At 41.4% G+C, this 24135-nt stretch overlaps 2 protein-coding genes across 4 annotated transcripts in view; both read right to left on the reverse strand.

Annotated features, from left to right (window-relative positions):
- Nucleotides 1-16282: 16282 nt before the first annotated feature.
- Nucleotides 16283-18620, reverse strand: insm1a (insulinoma-associated 1a). Its single transcript, XM_049589977.1, has one exon. The coding sequence runs from the start codon at nucleotides 18237-18239 to the stop codon at nucleotides 16896-16898; it is 1344 nt and encodes a 447-aa protein (XP_049445934.1). The 5' UTR covers nucleotides 18240-18620; the 3' UTR covers nucleotides 16283-16895.
- Nucleotides 18621-20966: 2346 nt separating this feature from the next.
- Nucleotides 20967-24135, reverse strand: part of cfap61 (cilia and flagella associated protein 61) — a 48839-nt gene continuing 45670 nt past the window's right edge. For 2 of the 3 annotated variants that reach the window (XM_049590078.1, XM_049590077.1), the window contains exons 24-25: nucleotides 21953-22040; nucleotides 20967-21650 (exon numbers count right to left, since the gene is read on the reverse strand). In XM_049590078.1, coding sequence (XP_049446035.1) covers nucleotides 21486-21650; nucleotides 21953-22040 — 253 coding nt within the window. In that variant the 3' untranslated portion in view covers nucleotides 20967-21485. Of the gene's footprint in view, nucleotides 21651-21756; nucleotides 21848-21952; nucleotides 22041-24135 lie in introns of all 3 variants that reach the window. The other variant, XM_049590079.1, reaches the window with a different exon arrangement.

Raw genomic sequence — 24135 nt, forward strand, 5'->3', positions numbered from 1 at the left:
ATATTCTTTGCTATTACTATTAAATAAAACAACTTTATGGGAAAGTTAAAAGAGGCACTTGTGGTGTCACAATCACTGAAATTTATCACTGACTCTGCAGCTTACAGTTATTTAGCTTCTTTTAGCTCATAGTTTTGGTTCTATGTCATATTTACTGTTTCGTCAGTTTCACTGCTCAAACAGCAGACAGATACAGAGACTAGCTGGTGAACATAGCCGAGAATGTAGGAGCTAAAGAGACAGATATTTCATCTGAGTTCAATTTAGTTCAGTTCAGTTCAATTCAGCTTTATTTATCCTGAAGGGAATTCTTGTGCCAGAGAATGCTTCAAATTACAGTTTCACTGAGTACAGGGCCACTCACTGGGCCCAGTATTAAATATACACAAGATAGAAGTGTTTTCATGGAGGAGAAGCAAAAGCCAGTGCCTAATAGAGTAACAATAAGAATAAGATAAGTACAAGAGTTATTAAAAGTGAACTGAAATGGGTGAAAAAACAGACTGCTCCTAATAATCAATGTTAGAAGTTGGTGGAGACCAAAACTGGAGCTAAAAAGCAGTGGTGGAGGAAGAACTTAGATTTAAGTAAAAGTAGCAATACTACATTGTAAAAATACTCTGTTAGTAATACAAAAGTATTATAATAAAAATATACATAAATTAACAAAAGCGAAAATAGTCATCATGCAGAATGATCCATTTCAGAATAATATGTGTTAGATTATTGAATAGTAATTAAAGTGATAACTTGTTTCATTCATCACTTTAATGTTGCAGTTCATTTAAAAGGTCAGGTTAATTTAAAACTGAATTATAAACTGATGGGTAGCTCAAAAGTGTAGTGTGTAATGCCTGGCCACATGCTCCAAAATAATAAGGGGCAGCATTTCACCTCCAAGAAAACAAGTACAAAGTCTCTTAGCTTTTTTAGTCTGATAAATGGACAAAATAAACTCATAAAATGTCATAAAGCAAATGTTTTCACACCTATTTTCCTGTAATTAAACTGCATTAAAATTAAAATACAACAGCACACCTTCTGAATTCAAGTTTCTTCCTTTTACCAAAAAAGACCAGCCTAATGCTAACTGAATTGCCTTGTTAACACATTGTAAAACACACTTTATGCAAACTTAGTTACCCCCCCCCCCCCCCCCCCCAAAAAAAAGCAGAAGCTTGTTCTTCAGAGGCAGACTATTAGTAAAATAAAATGACAAAAATAATTCAATTATAATATAATTCATATTTGTTTCATATGCATATAGCTCATTCACTTTAATTCAATTTAAATTTTATGCTATGCAATAATAAGAAACAGCATGTTTCCATCATACATGACTCACTGTAACAGATGCCATGAGACAAACATAGCTCCACTCATTTCTGCAGAGGGATCAGAGGTCATGGACAGCCATCTGAGCAGATGGAGGTCCGGTGCCTTGCTCAAGGACACTACAGCAGGGACAGTGGGATGTTTTATGTAGCCTCAGATATGACTGTAAAAATATAAACAAACCCTCACAAGGTCGCTCCTTCAACCACTCTCTGAGCAGCTAGAACCCCAAACAGATGTGGTCTGTCTGGGATCAATACTCAGGTCTCCTTGCTCCTCCTGAGTCCACGTAACTAACCGGTTGCTCGTCCATCAGTGGCTCATTTCTGTGAAAAGCTCCGTTTCTATGGAGATCAAGGACACAGGTTAGTTTCATTTCAATTACTGCAGTTGCATGCAGGCATGTAGGGAAAAAATATTTAGCTAATTGAAGTTTATCTGCTGTTTTTTTAAAGCACAGATGGTTCAGTATTGAAAATTGAGCTCTTTTTTGTCCAACAGACCTCAGGATGACTCATGACATAAAAAGCAAACCCATGATGTGTTTCGGTTTATTGCCAGCGATCATTTTGTTCTGAGTGGGAGTCAATTTTCTGAAAATGGCAGTTTGTAAAGTCCTCATTTAGGCTTTTTATATAATTGTCATAAAATGTTGTGATATTGTAAATTGTCAAAATGTGTGCTGTTGTGATGATGATGATGATGATGTTGGTTGCTATAGCAGCTGAACTGGCGATGCTCCATTATGACCCCCAGTTCACCCTGAAGCTGCCTGAGGCTGCCAACATCAAACTCAACAGGACAGACATTTACATTACATTTATTTAGCTGATGCTTTTATCCAAAGAGACTTACAGTGAGTGCATCCAACCATAAGGGTACAACCCTTAAGAATGCAGGAATTAATCAAGCAAGTACATTGCTGAACTAGTTCAAGTGCTGCACTGAGGAACATGAGATTGAGAGTTAGTTTATTTTTTTATCTTTAGCACATCTTCAATCTGAAGATGCATAGAGTTTCTGCTGTCCTGATGCAAAGAGAAGTTTGTTACACCACTGGTAACCAGGACAGCAAGTAGTTGACACTTTGTTGAGTGGAAGCCAGGCCCCCTTCATATTGAGGATGAAGCAGAGCTTAGTGAATGGGCTGGGGTGTATGGTTTGACCATGTCCTGGATGTAGGATGGGCCTGAGTCATTCCCAGTAGGCGATTACCAGTGTCTTGATTAGGACTGAAGCTGCCACTGGGATCCATTGCAGCATGCAGGGGAGCAGTGTAGTAAGAAAGCTGTTTGTATCTATGTTTTCTTCCACTGGTTCCAGTGTATTCAGTCATATCATTTAAGAGGAGTGGGTTAGGCTGCAAGAGTTACAACAAAAATGCTTTGAAAATTTTCAAATGTGAAAAATTGAGGCAGGTGTGTCCAAAGTGTGGCCCAGGGGCCAATTGCGGCCCAGGAAACGATTTTAAACGGCCCGTAGCTTGTTGTTCAAAACAAACTACATGTGGCACACTGCAGAATACTGGGTAATCAAGCAAGAACACTTTGCATTTTTTCCATTCACCTCATGATGGCAGGACCAGAACTCTAATTCTCTGCCTGAGCCTGACAGGGCCTGACCCATCTTGCCAGGTTTGGACTGGGCTGGGCTGTAATTTCTCATTTTGGCCCCTGGGCTTGAAGTGGGTCAGGCTCTCACCAATTTAGCAGTGTTTTTTTTATGTTTGTTTTTATGAAACTGGCAGTTCACATGCGTAAATGGCAGGAGTTTTAATGGGCTGTATGAAGCAGGAAAGGGGGGGGCTGAGAGGGAGAGTGACAGAACAATAGAGCAATAGTGGAGAACCAGGGGAAAGAGAGAGTGCACTCAAGAGAGGGACAGAAACAAGAGACAGACAGAGGGCTACAAGGCAACTTGGTTGGCAGTGTTTCCTTCTGCCTCCTCAGCAGTGGGAGAGATGTGCATTAACATGCAGCAAAGAGCGGCGATCATCATCTGCACCCCACATCACCATGGACCATGCATGCACACTCGATGCACATTTTTCACATCATCCAATCTGACCCCCATCCAAAATAAGTTTGGACACCCCTGAGTTAAGGTAAACATCATATTTTATTGTGGTGGACATAAATTCCGATTGAGCACAGCCGCTGTTTACGAACTTTCCACAGCCACCTTAAACTTCTGGATGGAGCCTACAATAGAAACACTGCTCCTTTACATGGTGGTTCCTTTAACCATTTAAAGTGAACCATATATCTGATGCATACTGAACACCTTCCTGTGGAGGTATTCCAGCCACATTAAACTGATAGGAGTGACCAGAATGCACTGGAGAGATCACAAATCCCATCTGGCCTGGGAACGCCTCAGGATTCCCCAAGAAGAGCTGGAGGAAGTGTCTAGGAAGAAAGACAGCTGGGCTTCCTTGCTTAGCCTGGTGTCACCATGACCCACAGCTGTATGGATGCAGTCATGGTAACATCACTATAAAGAAGTTCAACAGGCAGCTGAGATCTAGGAACACAGTCAGTTTGTAAACCAATGTCAAACTAACTTTGGAAGAGAAAAATGAAGGCAAACAAATTTATGACCGAACTGTCGGTTGTATATGTCTATCACAGTTTACAGACTGACATCCGGTTTAGCTTTGACCTACTGTACATACGTGCATTTGTGTTTCCTGTGCCATGAGGCGTAACAAATAGTTCGTCTGTACTCACAAACCAGAAAATAAGCCCCAAATTGTGATTAATTCAAATTATCCTTTAAAGGGATGATTTAAAGAGAATAATTGGGGCATTGGTTTTTAAGTTTCTTCCTGTCTGCTTTTTTTCCAGGACCACTGGACCCCTCCCTCCACCCCCGACCGCTCCCTCAGCCCAATGGCTCAGGTGTTGCTCTGCGCGGCCTTGTGGAGGTTTCTTTCAGTGATTCGTCATGCCCTCGACTGGGCTGCTGCTGCTGCGCCGGCGCGTGCCAGCTCACTGAGGAGGGCCGCGCCTGCTCGCCAGACGGCCTGCTCGACCCAACAGCCTGCCGCTGTCAGCCAGGGGCCCAGGAGTCAACGTCGGCCCTGGCAACCGGTCCCCTGCCCCGCCCCATCCAGGGACAAGAATAGGCAGCAGCTCTCCCCCCCGACACACACACACACACACACACCTCCTTCCTCTCTGCAGGCTTTTCATTAGCTGCAGTCATCAGGAGGTTAAGACTGAATGAGGCAAGTGGAGGGGTTTGAACCGAACACACACACACACACACACACACACACACACACACACACACACACACACACACACACACACACACACACAGGGTCAACCTTTTATTTTGCCAAACAGATAGTAATATTCTAACATTAAGGCAGTTATGGTGAAAGTAATTCTGCAATAAAAGGCATAATGACATTATATTATAATAATTCATTTACATAATTATGCTCCCGCTTCCTGCAGCGGTAAGGAGACGAGCTGCTGCGACCTCTGATGACCTTTCTGCAGCTGCTGATTGACTCAAACACCTTCACAGCCAAAATCTGAACCAGGGCCCCCAACATGGTCCCTGAACGCAGCAAGACTGAATTACATGTGGCTTCATTTCCTGTGAATCTCATGTGCGTAGGTGGCAATTTAAATCCCAAGAGGCATGGAGGACCCCACCACTAACAATGAAGTAATTACAGAATACATTGAATAGCTGTTGTATCAAAAATTGCATATGATTTCATCACAGTGGTGAGGAATATAGAATTGAGGCTTAAAGTTAAAAGCTTTACAAACTACTAATGGCTGCCCTTTGTTTCTGCAGTAGCTGTTTAATGTATTAACATTAAATGACCTCTCTAGTTTTGTATTGTTGGTGATAAGTCCGCTGTTCCTTTTTTTTTTTTTTTTTAAATTCGGGTTGCCTACACACACACGTATTCTTGTACTTCTATCTTTGTGAGGACCCTCGTTGACATAATGCATTCCCCAGCCTAACCTTAACCATCACAACTACTGTATATGCTTAACCCCAACCCTCACCCTAACCCTAACCCGAACCTTAAAACCAAGTCTTAACCATCAAACAGGCCTTTGAAGAAGTGACAACCAACCAAAATGTCCTCACTTTCCAAGATGTCCTCACTCTGATATCAACTTAAATGTTTACAGCCATACCAGAGCTGTGTTAAGTTACTGCTAAAGCTTACAACATTTTCTGCTACTGCTGCTTCGAATTGAAAGCTGGCAAAACACAGGGCGGCTTTTAGGGCGGTGAAGAAGCCACAGGGAAATGCATAGTACAGTATGTGTCACTGACTGACTTAATTATTAAAACAATATGCTTGTTTGGTTGTGCTGTAAACTGACTCGCCTGTTCAACAAGTGTTTGCTGTAGTATTGAACTAACACTTGCTGTTGCCACAGCAACTGTGGGTGATGCCGAATCAACCAGCACTAACATCTACAACTTTAAGATTTTAAATTAATATTTAAACCTGAGTGCTGTTAGAGCTTTGATGACTACAGTCCACATTTTTAACAGCAATTTCTATGAGTGCAGTTTGCACTCATTAAGTTTATCTTTGTGTAGAAGATCAACTAAATGTTTTAAATTAAATTACATCTGTGTTCATTTCTTAGATTCCTTTATAGGCGGGTTGTCCGTCTGTCCTTTGTTAATCCAACGCTATTGGTTCACATATACACATCTCTGCATTGATGCTAAACAGGCGTTTGTTTCACAGCCGACTGTGAAGCAGGATTTCTGCAGACAGAGAGAGACAGGCTTCAGTTTGCTCATTAGAAATTCATTCTGAACAGCTTGTTATTATCTTTGGCCTCTGGATGTGTGAATAGATTTACAAGCATTAGGACCGGGGCATTGTGTGGGACATGTGTGGAGGAGGTCCTGGCCCCTTTGTGTTTGCCAGGGCCCTCAAATCAGCTGCATCCCCCCACCAAACACACACACACACACACACACACACATCACCCCCCTCTCCTGCCCCACCCATTACCTCAACGCACTGAACAAAAGCTTACAGAACACACTGATGTTTTGCAGGATTTTAGAAATTACAGAACAGACGTGTGCTTTCAACCACAGCAGATGCAAAGAGCTGCTCACCAATTTCTACCACAGCTTCCCCAGAATCTGAAACCTGTCAGTACTAACCCAGTATAAACCCAATAACAAATGATTTTATGCAGTAACTCACATGTAGAGTAAAATGTTTGAGGTTTGCAGGGACAAAAGATGACCATAAGATGCCTAAAATGCCTCAGCGAAGCCAGTAAGGAGCTGATGGAGGTTATTTCAACCTGTAGTCCTTGCTATGATACTCAACGTGCAAAGTGTAATGTAGTGAGGGGCAAATTCACAAAGATCTATGTGTCCTGTTTTAATGATTTTGTTATTACAGCACATACGCTACCATAAGGTTCTGCAGCTGAATGCAATTTTGCCTGTTTTGTGTCTGATTGCTATTATCCATGTGGCATAGTTTGCGCCAAGAACATACTGAGCAGAACAGGGGCAGAGAGAGAATGAAACAGATATTTTCAAACCTTGAACTACAGGTCCCGATGAGGTGTGGTGGCATTCCTTGAAACTTCTGGCAAGGAATTAAAATGAGACAGAGAGAGACTGTATATGGGTCAGAGCTGGAAATGGCAACCCTTATAAACATGCATTTAGAGGCAGTGTTGGATCGCAATATTTGTTCATGTTACTGTCCATCTGTTTTCATCTTTCATATATTATTTATCAGCATGCATGCTTTAAACAGCTGCTGGTGCTTCACTCATACAGAATCACAGCACTGATGGTGTGCTCAGTCTTTGTAAATACAACCTTGTAGTGCAAAAAGTTTAGGACGGTAGCTTTTCTGTGGTTCAGTGTATGTAGTATCTCGTTCCTTAGAGAACTCAAAGCACATAAACTAAACCATGCTGTGGCAATCTCAGGCAGACAAGTAAATACACCTGTGTGTATGTGTTTAGAAAGAAAAAACAGTTCCTTTTGCAGATATAGCAGATGCATGCAAGCACGGACATTTGCCAGATCTAGCCAAAGAAAACCATTAGGATAAATCAAACACTATGTTTTGTGTGTCTGAAGAAGACAAAACACTACACTACAAAATATATTTCTTGCAGAATTTTTGACACTAGAAACAGAGAAGAGTATATCTCAATAACAGCAGCTCTACTGCTGGAACTCCTCTCCGCCTCTGTGCTGCTGGTAGAGTTAATTAGCTTTCCCACTTTGAGATCCTTTCAAGTCAACAAGGCGATTAAGGTTTTACTTGAGCTCTGCTAATCAGAGGGGAGATGGGTATCACAGCCAGCTGTATCCTGCTCTGTAAAGCTGATCAGCAGTCAGCTGCAGACACTGACCTTGGACATGATGTCACAGATCCAAACAGGCTGGATTTACATGACACGCTTTAATTTATATTATTGATAATCTCTTGAGATTTTGTGCAGACAGAACAGGTGCTACTGGAGGGAAAAATGCTTTAAGTACAGCCTTTTCATAGCAGGAACACATACTGTATTCCTACAGAAACTGTCAATTAAATTAACACTTATACATCACATAAAAGCTGCTTGAAAGGTCCAGCATGAATGGAGTCTCTGGTGAATACCTCTGTATGATTTTCATGAGCTGCCTCTAACTTTGTCCTTACCTAGGCCTACTGTTGAATCTTTGTACGTACTGTAGCATTGTTGAGGATTCACTCATTCTAGACAATTCACAGCACTTTAGCAGTTTAACCTTTATAATCAGTTTCACAATCTACACTTGTTGATACGCATCGCCTTCTCAACACACTCTCAAGTTGCAAAAGGATTGTGTCATTGAAACAGGAGAACATACCATAAGCTACATACATATGACATGAATATACTTGTAAATTTGTGGAGTACAAATATTTGGAGGTCACTTTTCCTTAGAAAAAACTATATGCACTAAAAAACTAAGGAAAACTGATAAAAGACAGAGAAAAGCAGACAATGCTGAAAGACTATTTTTGTAGTTGTATTTATATAATTCTATATGTATTTATAAGTGCACAATAATGCATCGTCTGTAAACAGTATAACAAAAGTATAGAGCTACTTATATTACTGAAAACAACAAATCTTTGATCCATGTCATTAATAATTGGACTTAACGGAATTAACTTAAATAGATGAAAAAAAAACAAAACCCCAAAACATTTAACTACATGCCCAGTCAAGATGGCAGCGAAGATAACAAAAATGAAGATTTATTTAATGTCACATCATATTTCATGTTGGTGGATTATAACATATTGAATATGGATTTAATTTGGTTAAAAATAAGACCAAACTTTTCTATGAATGTTACTTTTTGAACCACAACGAGGGCCAAAATGTGGCCTGTAACAGACAGTAAAGCTTGCTGTTTTTAGCCAAGTCATTTTCCCTGAAAACTTGGCTCCAACCAGCTGCTAAAAGGGAAGGAGGAGTCACTAGTCAACGATGGCATAAAATGACCAATAACAGTAACACCGTGCAGCAGAAAGGACAAAAACTCTTCACAGTTGCGCCCAATAGAATTGTCCCTCCCGGCTCCCTTAGAGTCAAGATGGTGGCCAAGATAACAAAAACTGGGACCAATTTATCTTGCAATTAGCATCATGTTTTCTTCTCTGGTCATTGTTCCCTACAGTACCTGCACACACTGCAGTTTACTTTTAATATGTTTATCCTGTTGACAGTTTATTTATTTTATGACTACTGTGCACCAGTCTACCCCAGTATTTCACTTCATTGTTGGAGAGAACCTGAGAACAAAGAATTTAATAACCAAAGCACCCATGTAGCAAAAACTGAAAGGAAATGTGTGGCCCACTCGATTGTGATTGACAGGGGGCCTGTTGGACTTGTGGTGCAGAAACACTACAGTGTATTTAACAAACATGAGGATTTACCACTTTAACTTCATCACCCACATGTTGAGTGAACAAAAGTCACAAACACTCTACAAGTAGCAACAGCCAAAGCTTAATCTGCACTTAAAACACACTGTTCCTGTGTTTGTGTTCGCTTGTTCCACTTGTTGACTCTCGATGCCATGCTCGCCTGCCTCTGACACCAACACCTGCCAGCCTGGAAAATGCCCCGAGGTTTGTTTGACTTACCTCGGCCTACGCAGAGAGGCGGTGAGGCAGCGAGGCTGGTGTTTACTCTGTCTCCTCCTGCCTTTTTCTTTCTTTCTTTTTTTGTCTCTTTTGTTTGAGTGTGTTGGAGATAAGAGGAGACGCGTGCAGGGCTGCAGCAGCTGAGAGAGAGAGAGAGAGAGGCCATGATGGAGGGCAGAGCGGAGGAGGATGGGGAGGAGGAGGAGGAGGAGGTCAAAAGATGCAAGGTGAGGTGAGAGAGGACTGTAGGGAGCTGCTGTGATGTAATTTACCACCTACTCATCAGGAATGTCTGTTCTCTGAACAAAAACTGACATCAAGAGAAAAAGAAAAGGCATTTGAAATAGATGTTCTGATATAGAAAACCATTTTGTGTCTTGCTGTTCTGTATTATATGTTTGAATAATCTGCCTGTAAGACAATTCTATCATCACAATAGTCCAAACAAAGTTTACATTGGTCAGTAGGTTGAGTATTGTCTCCATGTGTGATTGACAGATTTCAACTTAAACCATTTGTCTCTTTTTATGTGTTTTCACACATTGGACAGTGCTCCTGGTGGATGTGGTGAAGAAATGTATGTATGTATGTATGTATGTATGATGGTTGGATGGATGGTTGGATGGATGGAAGGTTAGGTATTTAGTTGGATGTGTGGATTAGTGTATTGACAGTTGGTTTGATGGATGGAACAGTAGATGGATGGACTGATTAATGGATGGATAATAAATTTAGAGACTGGTGGTCTGATTTATGATGGATGGATGAATTTACACTAACTGGGTGGCTGATTGTGATAATGGATGAATGGACAATTACTAGTGTTGGAGCCATAATGTAGTTTTCTTTGTTTATTCTATTTTTATCTAAACACAGGGTAAATATAAATATACACATGCAGTCATGATGTTGTTCAAACATTTTGTTATGTTAAAAGTCACTACAAGTGGGATGGAATACTGGGTGGATGGATGGATGGATGGACGGATGGATTTGTAACAGATGAGCTGATAAATAGATGGCCTAAAAGCAGTGGGGCTGATGAGAAAAGTGGTCTCAATGGTGTGAAACATGAGCAATAACACTACTTGTTTTGTTGGACTTTTCATCAGAGTAACAATAAAATACAAAAATAGAAGCCTTAAAGTCCACAAATGATGCTGTTTATCCCTTATATGTACGTAGACACACACTCACACACGCAGGGTGTAACATTACTCCCTGTCCTGGGCTAACAGCATTAGACAGCAGTGATGTCTGATTAAACCAGACAAATTGAATCACATCGTGTCGCTTTCATGTCTGATAACAAGTGAAGAAAACACACGACAGCAGCACAAAGAACAAAGCCACCACCAGCAGAAACACTTTAACACTGACTGACCACATCTGTGATACAAGGAGACGTTAGAGAAATCATCCATAACAGTTTTGCATAGATAATCTGTTTCTCCTTTCTATCCCAGCATTGATTCAACCTAATAAAGCAAAATTTAAAGGAGTTTAATTTCACAAGCTCTGTTGCCTCCTTTTAAGGACAGGACTTGGACTGGAGGCTGATCTGCACTTCCTCTACAAATGAGCAACAGGTCACCCAAACTAAACATCTGCCATTGCCATACAAAACAACTGATCTGATCTGATCTGAACTGATGCTCCCATAAAGAAATGGTTTTCCCAGTTTGGTGTGGAAGAACTTGACTAGTCTGCACAGTGCCCTGAACTCAACCCCATCAACCATGTTTTGGGACTGGGGCTGGCCCAATATCAGATTTTTTACCACAAGAATTTACAATAATGATATTATCACAATATCTGTAACAAAAAAATTACATCCACTGGTACCAACCATGTAGGCATAGCTTTTCGTGAAGAGGGCTAAATAGCGCACGAAAGTAAGGCCAAATTTTGAAGAGGAAATGACTGCATTGCCATTTCCAAAGGGTTCCCTTGAACTCTCACCTCAAGACATCCGAATGAAAATGGGTTCTATGGGTGCCCACGAGTCTCCCTTAAACTTCAGAAGCCTTGGTCGCAGTAAATGTTTTGTTCCCTACAATCAATGTACTCCTTCAAATTAAAGCTGTATGTTTGTCTTTTTAAGGAAAAGGACAATCAGTCTGCTTAGGGCGCATTCACACCAGGATAGTCTGGGGGACTCAATTTGATTGGGTGGTGAATGCCGAAAAACTTCACACCTTCATTTGGTTTGGTTCACTTTCACATTGCACTTTTTAAAGCGGACCAAACCGCCTGGACAACATCACACAGTTACAACAGCTGCTCGACTGGGGGCGGTATTGCCTAAAACGACCACTGACCAGGAAGAAAAAAAGCATGAGGAAGACGAAAACCCGGCTCATCGATTGGCCAGGATCGAAAACAGAAATCCACCCCCTTCAGCCGGCTTGGTCACCACAAAAATAATGGAGCAACACCAAATTTATGCAGTTTTGGGGTATGCACCTGCACCTCCTCACTACTCCACAAGAAAATTTTCCAACTTTTTCTTTTCTTTTTTTTTTTTTTTTTTTTTACCTCTGCCTCTCCCAGTTCGCACAGTTGGCTTTGTTTTTTCTACCCAAAATGCACTGCGCTCTACGTCACTTCCTCTCTTTGGTTCACTGGATAGTCCGTTCGTATTTCCCACTGTAAGCAAACCGCACCAGGGTTCGCTTGCAAGTGAACCGAGACTCCCAGTTTTCAAGCGGACCAGGCTTCGCTCGTTTGGTCTGCACCAGAGTTCGAATGAGCATTCACACCACTCCAAAAAACCAAACTATCTGTGGAAGTGGACCAGGGTTCGTTTAAAGCGGACCAAATAGTGCCAGTGTGAATGCCTTAAAGAACACCTGACACATACAGATACATTACACGTTAAAACATGATTGTTGTGAACTCAAAATGTTATATGTGCTAAGTTTACATTAGATATAAGAAACCAAAGTATATTATTTAAAATTCAGTGACCCAATCTGGCCACCCCTAGTAAAAATATTGGAGGGTGCCACTACAGGTAGTTGGTCATAAATAAGTTATTAGACATAATGAAATATTGACCTGATGATGGTGCTAGATGAAGATGTTAATAGAGCACCAAAGTTGCTGAAATTCATCAATCATCAGTCAATCCACTCGGTAGTAGTTGAGATATTTCACTAAACTAATAATAATAAAAAAAGTCATATGTCATCCTAATGGTGGCGCCAGAGGAAAAGTCAGAGTATTACCAAAGTATTTGGAATTTATGGGGGAACATGAATGTCTGAACACCACAATTCATTTCACTACATCTTAAAAAAATAACTGAGGAAATATGTCTACTATTGAATAAAGCGATTACTTTTACTGTTGAAGCTCAACTGTGAAACATGTTCAGATGTTCAGTTAAAGTCCTGCAGCTCCGACAGCTGCTGCTTTTTGTTCAGACTCTTTATTTCTGTGGAAACGCTGCTGTGGTCCATTAAAGAGACAGTGCGTATGTATGTGTGTGTTTGTGTGTGTGTGTTATCTGTAGCTCTTATCTGCAGTCTGCTCCCCAGCTGGCTTACACCTGTCAGAGCCACACAAGGAGGGAGACGCAGACTGATGGCCTGCCTCTGTGTGTGTGCTGTGTGTGTGTGTGTGTGTGTGTGTGTGTGTGTGTAGTGAAAGTGAGTGTGTGTGGTAAAAGCTGGAGACAGGGAGAAAGGGTCAGAATGTGCGTGGTGGTGTGATGGAGGGTTTAAGGTGGAGGTGAGACAAAAGGTTTCCATCCAGATGTTGTGAAAATTCTCAGCAATTTCTCTCAAGAAAGTCGACAAAATAAAATGTGTGAGTTCGTTTTTAATCGACATTTCTGTTCTGTCAGTGACTGTTCTGCTACATTCATGAACTTCACCGCTGTTTAAAACACATGGGAGCTTTTGCTGATTTTTCTACTCTGTCCACAGTGTTCATGGAGACTGGAGAACACTCAGAACTGATACATTTATAAACCAATTTATGAATTGAAGGTTGCAGGTGCTGAGGAAGGCAGTCTGATATGATCGAAAGCTCAAGAAGAGACAATAACTGACCTTCTGGTAAGATTATTTTATCAGATGAACTTCCAGTCTCAATTTTAAAGCCTTTATGAACAAGGAGTCCTGAAAGTGTTCAGAAGAAAATGTAAATTTAAACATCTACATTTCCATTGGTAAGTGACAAAGTCCATCTGCTAATGAAGATCATGTGATATGATCCAAAAACTCCTGCAGACTTTGTGTTTAGATTATTTTGTCAACCAGTTTATGGATTATTTCACACAGTTGGCATTTGAATTATTCAAGTCTTCATTTTTGGTGTTGTAAGTCAGAGATCACCATGCAGGAGACAAATGAAAAGTGAGATTTGATTTGAGATGTGAGGCGCATCAGTAAATGGAACAAATAAAAGTAAAAAGCCTTTTAAAAATCACTGTAACTGGGACTCCATTTAAAGCTTATTAATTTATTTAGGACAAAATGATGAAATGGAATTATTAACTAGCACATTTGGTTATTATGTAAATGCTAATTTTAAGACATCAGAAGTAGTTTTCAATATAAATCAACAACTGATTAAAACTAAGAAAGTCAACTGAGTTTTTATTGATTTTTAAAGTGACTTTTGGAAACAACAATTAATAAGGTTATTTGTTCACTGAAGTAGTTAATAAGTTCAACATGCCCAAGTGGCAATAAGGAGAACACATGTCTGACTAGTTAACGTGTCATGTCAATCAAAGAAATACGCACATTAAAGAGTTTTTATTTTTGTAAGTCAACTTATAACAATCTGTACAGCTGTGTCAGTTTCCTTTACATGTTGCTATGTCACATATTTTTTTTATGAATGTAGCCATTTTATTTTGATTGTTTCTCCTAACCAACTTAAATGGCATTAGTGGGCAACACCAGACCAGTTTGCATCACTGCAGAGGTAGTCTTTCTAAATGTCTATAAATAGCTTGGGGAATAATTCTAAGCAGAACATGATGAACACTAAAGTCAATGCTGCACAGGAGAACATCTGTGACGTCAGCAGCCGTATATCTTCTATAGAAAAGCTGAAAGAGAAAGAGAAGAATGGATGGAACTACAGGAATGTCTTTCAGATGCAGAAATGCTTTGTGGATGTTGACCTGCAGGTGACCTCTGACCTCTGGTACACACACAGCTCACTCTTACAGTTCTTAGTTTCTACCTTAATTATATGATTTGTTTGATGAGCACATGAACCCTGCAGCTTCCTCTAGAGTGCTTAACTTTTCTTCTGTCTTCTTCGTCTTTGCAAACATCACATTTGTTAGTGACGGTGAGAAATTTTGAGATGTAAGAGTTGGTGGCATATATATGTTAAGTAATATGTTATATTGTACTTATCCTAATTTATTTTGGGTGTCAAAACCTTGTTTTTTTCCACACTGATATCAGTAATAATGAAAACTCTGCCGGATTTCGACACCAGAAATGTCGAGATGTGACGTCATCTCTTCAAATACCTTCACATGAGCTGCTTTCAGGGACATAACTGTCTTTCAGGACACTGATGTCATGTCCTCGGTGATATCTGTGGGAATTCAGCAATTTAATGACCCTGAGACCTTTACAACATGCAGTGGCAGAGGAAGCACTCAGATCTTTTACTTTACTAGCCATATCAATGTAGCTGTGTGAACATACAATATTTCCCTCTGAATTGTGTTAAGGTATAAAGTGGAAATACCCAAGTACAAGTATCTCAAATTTGTATTTAGGTACTTGAGTTCTATTCCACCACTTACAACATGTATACACATGTTGGCTTTTCAAGGCTTCCTCTGATCTTTTCAGACTAAATCTATTAAAATGTAGCTAAAAAACACATTAATGAAGATAAGATTAAGGTGTTTTGTATCATGTAAGAGATTTGGTTCTTTTTACACAACATTTGTGTTAATCTGGGGTTAAAATCCATCTTTTAAATCACCTCTGCAAATACATTTTTATATTAAAACCACCCAAAAGACACACAGAATAAAAACTGTTTCTCAGTTTGGTTTTTATTATATTTGGACATTTAGCAAAATACTGCAGAAACATCCAAAGCAGTATAAGAGCCAATGGTTACAAAGAAACCAAAAAAACAAAAAACAAAAATACAAAGTGAAATCAATGATTGCATTCATTATTATTTATTCAGGAGCGGCTGATAGAACTCATTGATTGCTATAATGTCACTTGAACACACCGTCCTCCTCTCACCGTTTTCATATAAGTTAAAGAAAATAAATTTGGCTACATCATGAAGAAAAACACGGCAACAGATCACAGAGCACACAGAGCAATAATTTACACAAATAATTTAATAAATACATAAATAAATAGAAGAAAAGGAGTTTGATATACTGTATAATGGTAATACAGAAGGCTTTGTAAAAAATAATAATCATATCGTACCCAGCCAGTGATAAATAAGTAATCAAAAGACAATCAGATCAGTTTAAGGCAGTTTTACAGCAGGAGTTTCTAATCCAAAGGCATTACCGGCTACACTAGTTTTACTCTCTTTTTTTGTTTTCAGGCAACAGCTACTGATCCACAGATCCACAAGCTATGTTAAAGCTAATCAGAGTGATGAGATAAGGTCTTCTCAGGCCTGTGAATTCTGCTTTTTATCGGCTACAGGTCGTCCCCTCTCTTAGGTCTAGAAGCTAATAGCACTTGTGCAGAGATGCTAGAAAAATAAATTAACAGTCTAACCTTTAAGTGTTTAGAGTATGACGTCAGAGATGGGGGGGGGGGGGGGGCGTTATAGGGCAGGGTTCAAACACACACCCAGAACCTGCTGAAGTGTCCTTGAGCAAGGCACTGAATCCCTGCCAGCTGCAGGTGAGCGGCTGACCTCTGACCTCTACAAATTGGTGCATGTGAGTCACATTATCGTTACTGTAGGAGTCACACTGCAAAAAATACCCTTTCATTTCTTCTTTTACCTCAAAAGCTGCCAGGAAATGGTGATGCAAGGACAAATGCCTCTGTATTCTTATGTGATTTGTGCATTTACTTGAATTAAATTCCCCAAATAAGGCAAAATGAGACACGTTATTTTAGAAGTGTTTAAGAAATTTGGAGTTCAGTGTGTTAAAATAGGAGATCTGTTTAGAATCTGGTGATTTTTTAACCAAATAAGAAACAAGAAAATAAATCACTCCCATCACAGTAAAGTCAAACAGAGTTAGCCTACATCTTCTCACCAAAGTGCCATATGTATGTCACACGGTTTTAAAAAAGTACTTTTTAGGAGCCAACATTTAAAAAACAAACTGGTATTTTTGCAGTGTAACCCTAAAATCCTTTCTGAAACAAGGCTGGACTTGGTTGTTATCTGACAGTGTGAAAGCAGCCCCGGATCAGCAGGCGGGGCGGAGCGGCATCTGCAGCAGGATCACCTGCCGGTTCTCGGACGGGTGGCATTTGTTGATGTGTCTGGTGAGTCCCGGGGAGCTGTAAAAGACGGCGGGGCAGTATTTGCACGGGTACACTTGTGAGGAGTGCAGCAGGCGGATGTGCCGCTCCTGGCTGCCTCTGTTGGAAAAGTTCTCCCCGCAGACCGGACACGGGTGGCAGGTGGAGGAGCTCAGGTTCAGCGGCGCCGCGCTCTGCTCGCACACCGGCGCGTCCTCGTCTTCCGCCGCCGGTTTTGGGGAGCCGTGCTGAGACGCCAGGTGCTTCCGCAGGTACGCTTGGCGTTTAAACTTTTTCCCACAGTGATTACAATCATACAGCCCTTCATCTGAGCCGGACTCGGACGGTCCGGGGCTGGGTGTGTCCCTGTCACTAGAATCCTTAGCTTCCTCCGGCGCTGTCTTACCGCACGCAGCCGCCTTGTCGCTCTCCAAATGTTGCACACCGGGAGCTCCGCTCTGCGGCTTCGGTTTGTGCCAGCGACGGTGCGAGGCGAGGTTAGCCGGGCAGCTGAACACCTTGTCACACTCGGGACACCTGTACTCAACCCGGACTATCCTGGAGCACTTGTGCTGCGCCAGAGCGAACGGGTCCGCGTACGCCTCCCGGCACAGCTGACACACGAATTCACCCATCGGGATGTTGTCACCTCCGGGTGGCTGCGGTTTGGGTGTCTTCTGGTCCACCGGAGCCTCTTTAATCTTGAGCCCGAGAACCGGAGATGTGGTGACATCATCCTCAAAGTGCAGTTTCCGGATAGCTTTGGTTTTCTTGGATGACGGTTTGCCTTTGCGCTCGGTGTCGTTGGATGGCCGTTTGGTCCCAGCGGTGGGGAGCGCCGCGGTGGATGTGGCGCTTGTTTCGGTGCGGCTGCTGTTGCTGGAGCCGATTTTCAGGTCCACCGGGGCGAAGAGGTGGTCCAAAGCGGGGAGCGCTGCTGGTGTAGGGAAAGACTCCGCGGAAACTGGTGATCCGAGGTTGAAGCGTCTCTCGAAGTAGGAGCGGTCATGGTCCTGGCTGACAGGGCGGGTGGGGCTGTAGAGCGCCTGGTACACAGCCTCCGGGTTCCCGAATTGCAACGGTCTGGCGACCTGCTCCGGAACCGTGGCCGCCGCCCCGCAGGTGGGCGTCGGCGTCTGTGCGCGCACCGGGAAGGAGGCGAGAGGTGCACAGGAGGACAGCGGCGGCGCATCAGCAGCTGTTTGCTCCGCTTCCTCTTCATCGGAGCGGACCCGGTAGGACACCGGGTTGGTTTTCTTGTTCCTTTTCACCAAAAATCCTCTCGGCATGTTCGCGCTGGATGGAGAGCTGAAGGCACTTTGGACGCTGCTGCGGGGAGAAGAAATCCACTTTCAGCCGCTGGCGGACAGAAACATCTGATGCGTCTTTTTGTTGTTGTTTCCTGCTGCTATTGATCCTCTGTTCTCCTCCCGAGGTGCTTTCACCACAACATAGCTGCACTCTTTTTAAGGCGACATGATGACATTGTTCCCGTCCCCCCTCGTTGACTCATCCCCGACCAATCAGAAGGAGCCGAGGTCCCCTGTGGATTTGGGGAGTGGGTGTGGGAGGATGGAGAGGCTGATGGAGGGGGGTGATGGAGGGAGGATTTGCAGATTGCAAAGCAGATGTACCTGAGGGTTTCATTGTATTGCACCCCCCCTATACACACACTCACCCCACACACACTCTCTCCTCCTCCCCCTCCTCCTCCTCCTCCTCGTCTCGACCCGGGCACACGCCAGGAGCCTCCTGCTTTTACGGTCTGATGAGTTTGTATAGAAATCTACACGTGCCTCGGCTTTATGTGTCTCCTTTGGGTGGTGGGGGCTCTGATTTGTCCGAAAAGGAGACATCCGTCCACATAACGACGTCAAGAAGTGATTGGAAAAGATAACAACAGCAGGAAAATGGAAAATGTAGAACTGCAAACAAATTCGGTTGCAGAGACGGAAAGGAAGGAAATTTGAAAGTGAAAATGAGGTCGGGTTTCAGACACATTTTTCTTTGGAGAAAAAGCACAAAACCAGCTCCAACATTCTGAGTTATAACACTTAATTGAACTGTTTTAGGACCACTCAATATATTGTGCTCATATTTTAGAATTTAAGACTTTCCAGGAAAACTAAAGATCCAAAACCAGATTTGAAAAGCGCATTTACGCACAAAACAATGGAGTTAAAATCTGCCAGCTACATAAGACAAATAACCAAACAAACAAACATTTCAAACCACCATGGCCCTGCAGCATGTGCGCTGGCGTGACAGTTAACTCCGGACATATGAATCCGTCATTTTACGCATACATAATTAATAGCGAGAGGAGGGTTTCCTGCTTTGCATCACAATGGCTGCGCTTGTGCAAGCTGTAGACCCGTCGTGATTGAAAAGGAAATTGCACAGTTGAAAAAAAAGGGAGAAGAAGTGGGGGCCCCCAAAAGCAATCTGGCCCCCAGATACCGTCGGCGCGTGCTGTGCGTAATCAGTGCGCTCTTTCTGTGTCACCAAATGGGGCAAACCGAGATTATCTGCCAGTTAAAACACACCAAACCCAATTCCTGCAGGTCAGATGTGACCCGGTCAGCCGGATATGAGTCTGTGCTCTGCCATGAGGGATGACGGGATGTCACAGGAGTCGGTGCCGAGCTCTGACATGTTTAAAATAAAATAAATGTTTGTGCGCACGCAGTAATCAGCGTGGATGTTTGGAGTAATGTCTAACTGTTGAGCTCAGGATCAGTCTCATTGATTTAGTCACATTTTTGAAAGCTTGTGTCCTAACTTAGAGCTAAAATACGACCAATTATCACCCAAACGCTGCCATTATGTCATTATAACTGCTTAAAACTCTTATTTCCCTTCATTTGTCGTTTGCATTTCAAAATTGTTTGTCTTAAGTAAAAAACATTCTACTCCATCTTTCCAGATACCTGTATCCATAAGTGAGTCCTTGGATTCAACAATTAGCCAGTCAGTTTCAATCAGTTTCTAATAAAAAACAAATTATTTCAAGAATTTTATTAACTTAAATGTCATTTTTCTTGATTCTAGTTGGCTCATTTGGTCTTGTCCTTCAAGATAAGGACACTTATTCATAGAAAAGTCCATGAAACAAGTTGATCTTTACTAGAAACAGGTTGAAATAATCTCAGTGTAGCAGCAAGTCTTTCCACTATTTTAAGAAAAAAATGTTACTTTTACATTTCATTTGATTACTAAAGACAAAAATACATAAACAAAATATGTTATATATATTGCTTGATATACGACAACTGTTTCTGAAAACCAAGAAATCCAGTTGGGAATATAGTGCAGCTATAACAAGTAAAATACACAACAAAATGCGACTAATCACCCAGAACCTAACACCATAAAGGGAAACAAGTCACTGTGTTGAATATTATATCAACACTAATACCACAGGAAATTAAAAACCATCTTTAAAACACTATAAACTGTCTATTTATCTTGAAGGACACTCTTAAAAGCAGCAGTATTAGAATATAAGAACATTACAGTGAGATTATTAAAGATTAGAATAGCATTAAGTGCAGTAAAGTTACAATATGTACATCTAAATACCACAGATACACTGTAAGCCTGGTAATTATATTAAAAATATAAGTATCTTATACTTTTTTATATTGTATCTTAGAATTATATTTATCTTATTTTTAAAAGATAAGAGATTAAAAAGTCCCTATACATGACAGAATTTAAGATAATCTGGTTATCTGTATTATGTAATTAGAACATTTTAAACGTGACTGAATCTGATAATATGTGTATATTTGGACACCAGCAATGTATGTGTGTGTGTGTGTGTGTGTGTATTTTCTCAGCCTGCGGGTTGTTTGTAGGTGCGGACATATGTTGTGTGTGCGGTTATTTTCCCGACAGGCTTTAGCTCAGCCTCATTAGCATACAGCTGTAGAGTGACACCCTCCTCCTCCTCCTCCTCCTCCTCCTGCAAAAAGCTTTCATCTCCAACCGCTATATGGGCCATGTGATTGGACACGCTGCTGCGGAGTCATACTCACAGTTATACAGTGGAGACATTATGGATGTGATGTGTGTGGAAATACAAAACAGATGGGTCAGAAATTCTCATTTTACTTGCATTAAACGATTTAATGTGCATAATATTTAAGTCAGATTAGGTAAGGAGTTTCTAAACTCAGACAAACATCAAAGTAGGGAGCTGACAGGTCTTTTAAAGGGAAAGTTCACCCCTACATCAAAAATACATTTTCCTTCTTTCCTGTAGTGCTATTTATTAATCTAGATTGTTTTGGTGTGAGTTGCTGAGTGCTGGAGATATATGTCAGCCAAAGAGATGTCTGCTGTCTCTCCAATGTAATGGAACTAGATGGCATCAAAACACCAAAAAGTTCGCAAATATTTTATGAAAAATTAAATACATTGAACATATTTGGTAGACACACACAGGCCACTTATCAATGACAATATGACTTTAAAAACATTTAACAGGGTATAAAAACAAATCTGTTAACCTGGTGACATCACTTATGATGTCACAGCTGTCCCGGGTAGGCGAACATAGGCAGCAGGTTTTGGTTGTAGGTCAGATATTTCACAGTGCTGCTCCTCAGAGCCGCTCGAATCTCAGCATCTTTAAATGGGTCCCGAGGAAGGACATTTGAGTCATCCTCCATCAGCTGCTGCCTGGACTCATCGTCCTGCAGGGAAACAGAGGTGGAGGTTATAACGTACACATGCTGCACTGCACTGTTTTGGTATTAGAGTAACATGTTTGTGTGGGTTAAAAGTAGTTATTATATATACTTGAATGTACAGCAAGTGGGTCATTATTGTAATGTAAATCCCAACAGGGTGATGCAGCATCCCAAAGTGAGGTGGAGGGGCATTGAATCACCTGGAAAGAGGGGAGGAAGGAAGGAAGTAAAAAAGAAAGCAAGAAAGCAAGGAAGAAAGAAAGAAAGAAAGAGGTCAGACTCAGATAAAACAGTTGATCACTCACTGTAGTTGAGGTGTTCTGCTGAAGCTCCTGCTCAAAGTCAGAGAATCTGTCATGATAAATGGCCAAACACCAGCTCTGTCTGAAGAAACTGCAGGAGACACAAACACACATTAATACACACTATTATTTTATTTTGTTTTACCACTGCTGAGATCCGAGTCGAGTATTTACTCTGGTGAGTTTCCATCTAATGGAAAAACACAACCCTAAAACACCCTTTAGATCAGTAGTTCTCAACACTGATGAGGTCCCCCTGATGTTCACCTGCAAAATGTCCCTCAAATTAATGTGTACGATCCAGGAAGAGACTCAAAATGAACACAAAGAGACAAAAAAACTCCATAAAGGGGATGCAAAGAGATTACAAAGATGCAAAACAATGACAAAGAGACACAGAAAGACCTCAAAGAGACACAGAAAGACCTCAGAAAGACACAGAATGGCCTCAAACAGATACAGAATGACTACAGAGAGTCACAAAATAACCACAAGGAGACACAAAATGATCACACACAAGATTACCACCAAGAGACAAAACAACAAAAAGATGCGACGACAAAGAGACATAAAATGACAACAACAACGACAAAAAGGGGCAAGACCACCACAAAGCCTGTGTGTGGGGCCTTTTGTATATCTGTGCCCAGTGACCCATTGTCTCATAATCCGCCTGGCTTGTGACCCCTTAATAAAGGCAACGTCTCTACATTTATTTTACAGCTATAGTTACTAGTTACCATTCAGATCCAAATCCATATAATAAAATTATAAATTGCATTATTAGGGGTTAAATCAGTGATTCACAAATGTTTTGCTTGTGACTCATTACAAATGAGTTCCAAGAGACATTGTTTACCAAAAATAAGTAAATAAATAAAAGCATTAAGATAAATGTGTGTGTCAGAACTTAATTTCTCCCTCTTTCCCCTCCCATTAATCATCTCAGGACCCCTCAGATTTATCCGGCGACTCTTTGGAGGGGCCCAACCTCTAGGTTGGAAAGTTGTTAAAACTAGCTCCACCTTGAGCAGCTACAACAGTAACATGTGTTTCACTTTTAATACTTAAAGTACATTTACCTCTGTGTTTTTACTTAAGTAGGACTTCGATTGCAGGACTTTTACTTGGGAAGGAGTATTTCTACATCGTGGTATCGGTACTTTAACTTTAGTATAAGTACTTCTTCCACAACCGCTTATCTGCAGAGCCAGACATCAGAAGACATATATGAGAAACTGTCTACCTTTGTATTTTTGGGTGAACTGACCCTTTAAGTATCAGCAAACCTTTGAAGTAACCAAACACACTAACACACCCAGAGGCCACACTAACTGTATTGGCTGAAAGACCCCCAGCCGCCACACGGTCAATCAATGATTTTAACGGCTCACGATGCTCCGTCAGCCTCCACAATGACTTTACGAGTCAGCTGAGGAATCAGTCTCTGCAGCGGGGAGGCTCTGGCTTTGTCTCGTCCCGGATTGGCCACAAAGACAGATTGGGGAGCTGCATAAACAGATTAGGAGGCGGGGGACAATAGACGTCCATATCTGGGGGTCATTTGTGTTGAAACCTCAGAAGCAGGTCACCCGCTGTTTGACAAACACACACACACACACACACACACACACACACACACACACACACACACACCCACACACCGCAAAGTCACACCAGCAAACACACAGACAGCATGAGGACAAAAGACACCGAAGGCCTAAATCTCTCTCGTCTGTTCAGACCGCTTATGTGTTATCATGACGTGCGAGGTCATCAGTCAGCACATGAATGATGGGAAGTTTCACTACCTGCAGCTTCCTGAAAGCATTTCCTCTATCAAACTCAAAGTTGCTTCAGAAACAGTGAAAGTGTCTCGTTCTTATACAGAAGTTGGTTTTGAAAACAGCTATTCTTACAAACAAAAACCCAACAAAAAAAACTTGACCACCTGTCATCTGTTGCATTTTGACATTTAAATCAGATATCCACAACTGAAAAAACAGCAACATGTATTGTTCCTGAATGAATAAATGAAACAGTACTACTACAGGAGCTGGATGAACTGAGAGAAACACTGTACAAAACACAATGACAGTGCAGAAAATATCAATTTGGGGAAGCTGTTGTTTTGTTGACAACACATGCCAATCATTTCTGCAGATCTGTATAAGATGTTTGTTCAC

Source organism: Epinephelus fuscoguttatus, linkage group LG11 (assembly GCF_011397635.1).
Source record: "Epinephelus fuscoguttatus linkage group LG11, E.fuscoguttatus.final_Chr_v1".
Lineage (NCBI taxonomy): Eukaryota > Metazoa > Chordata > Actinopteri > Perciformes > Serranidae > Epinephelus > Epinephelus fuscoguttatus.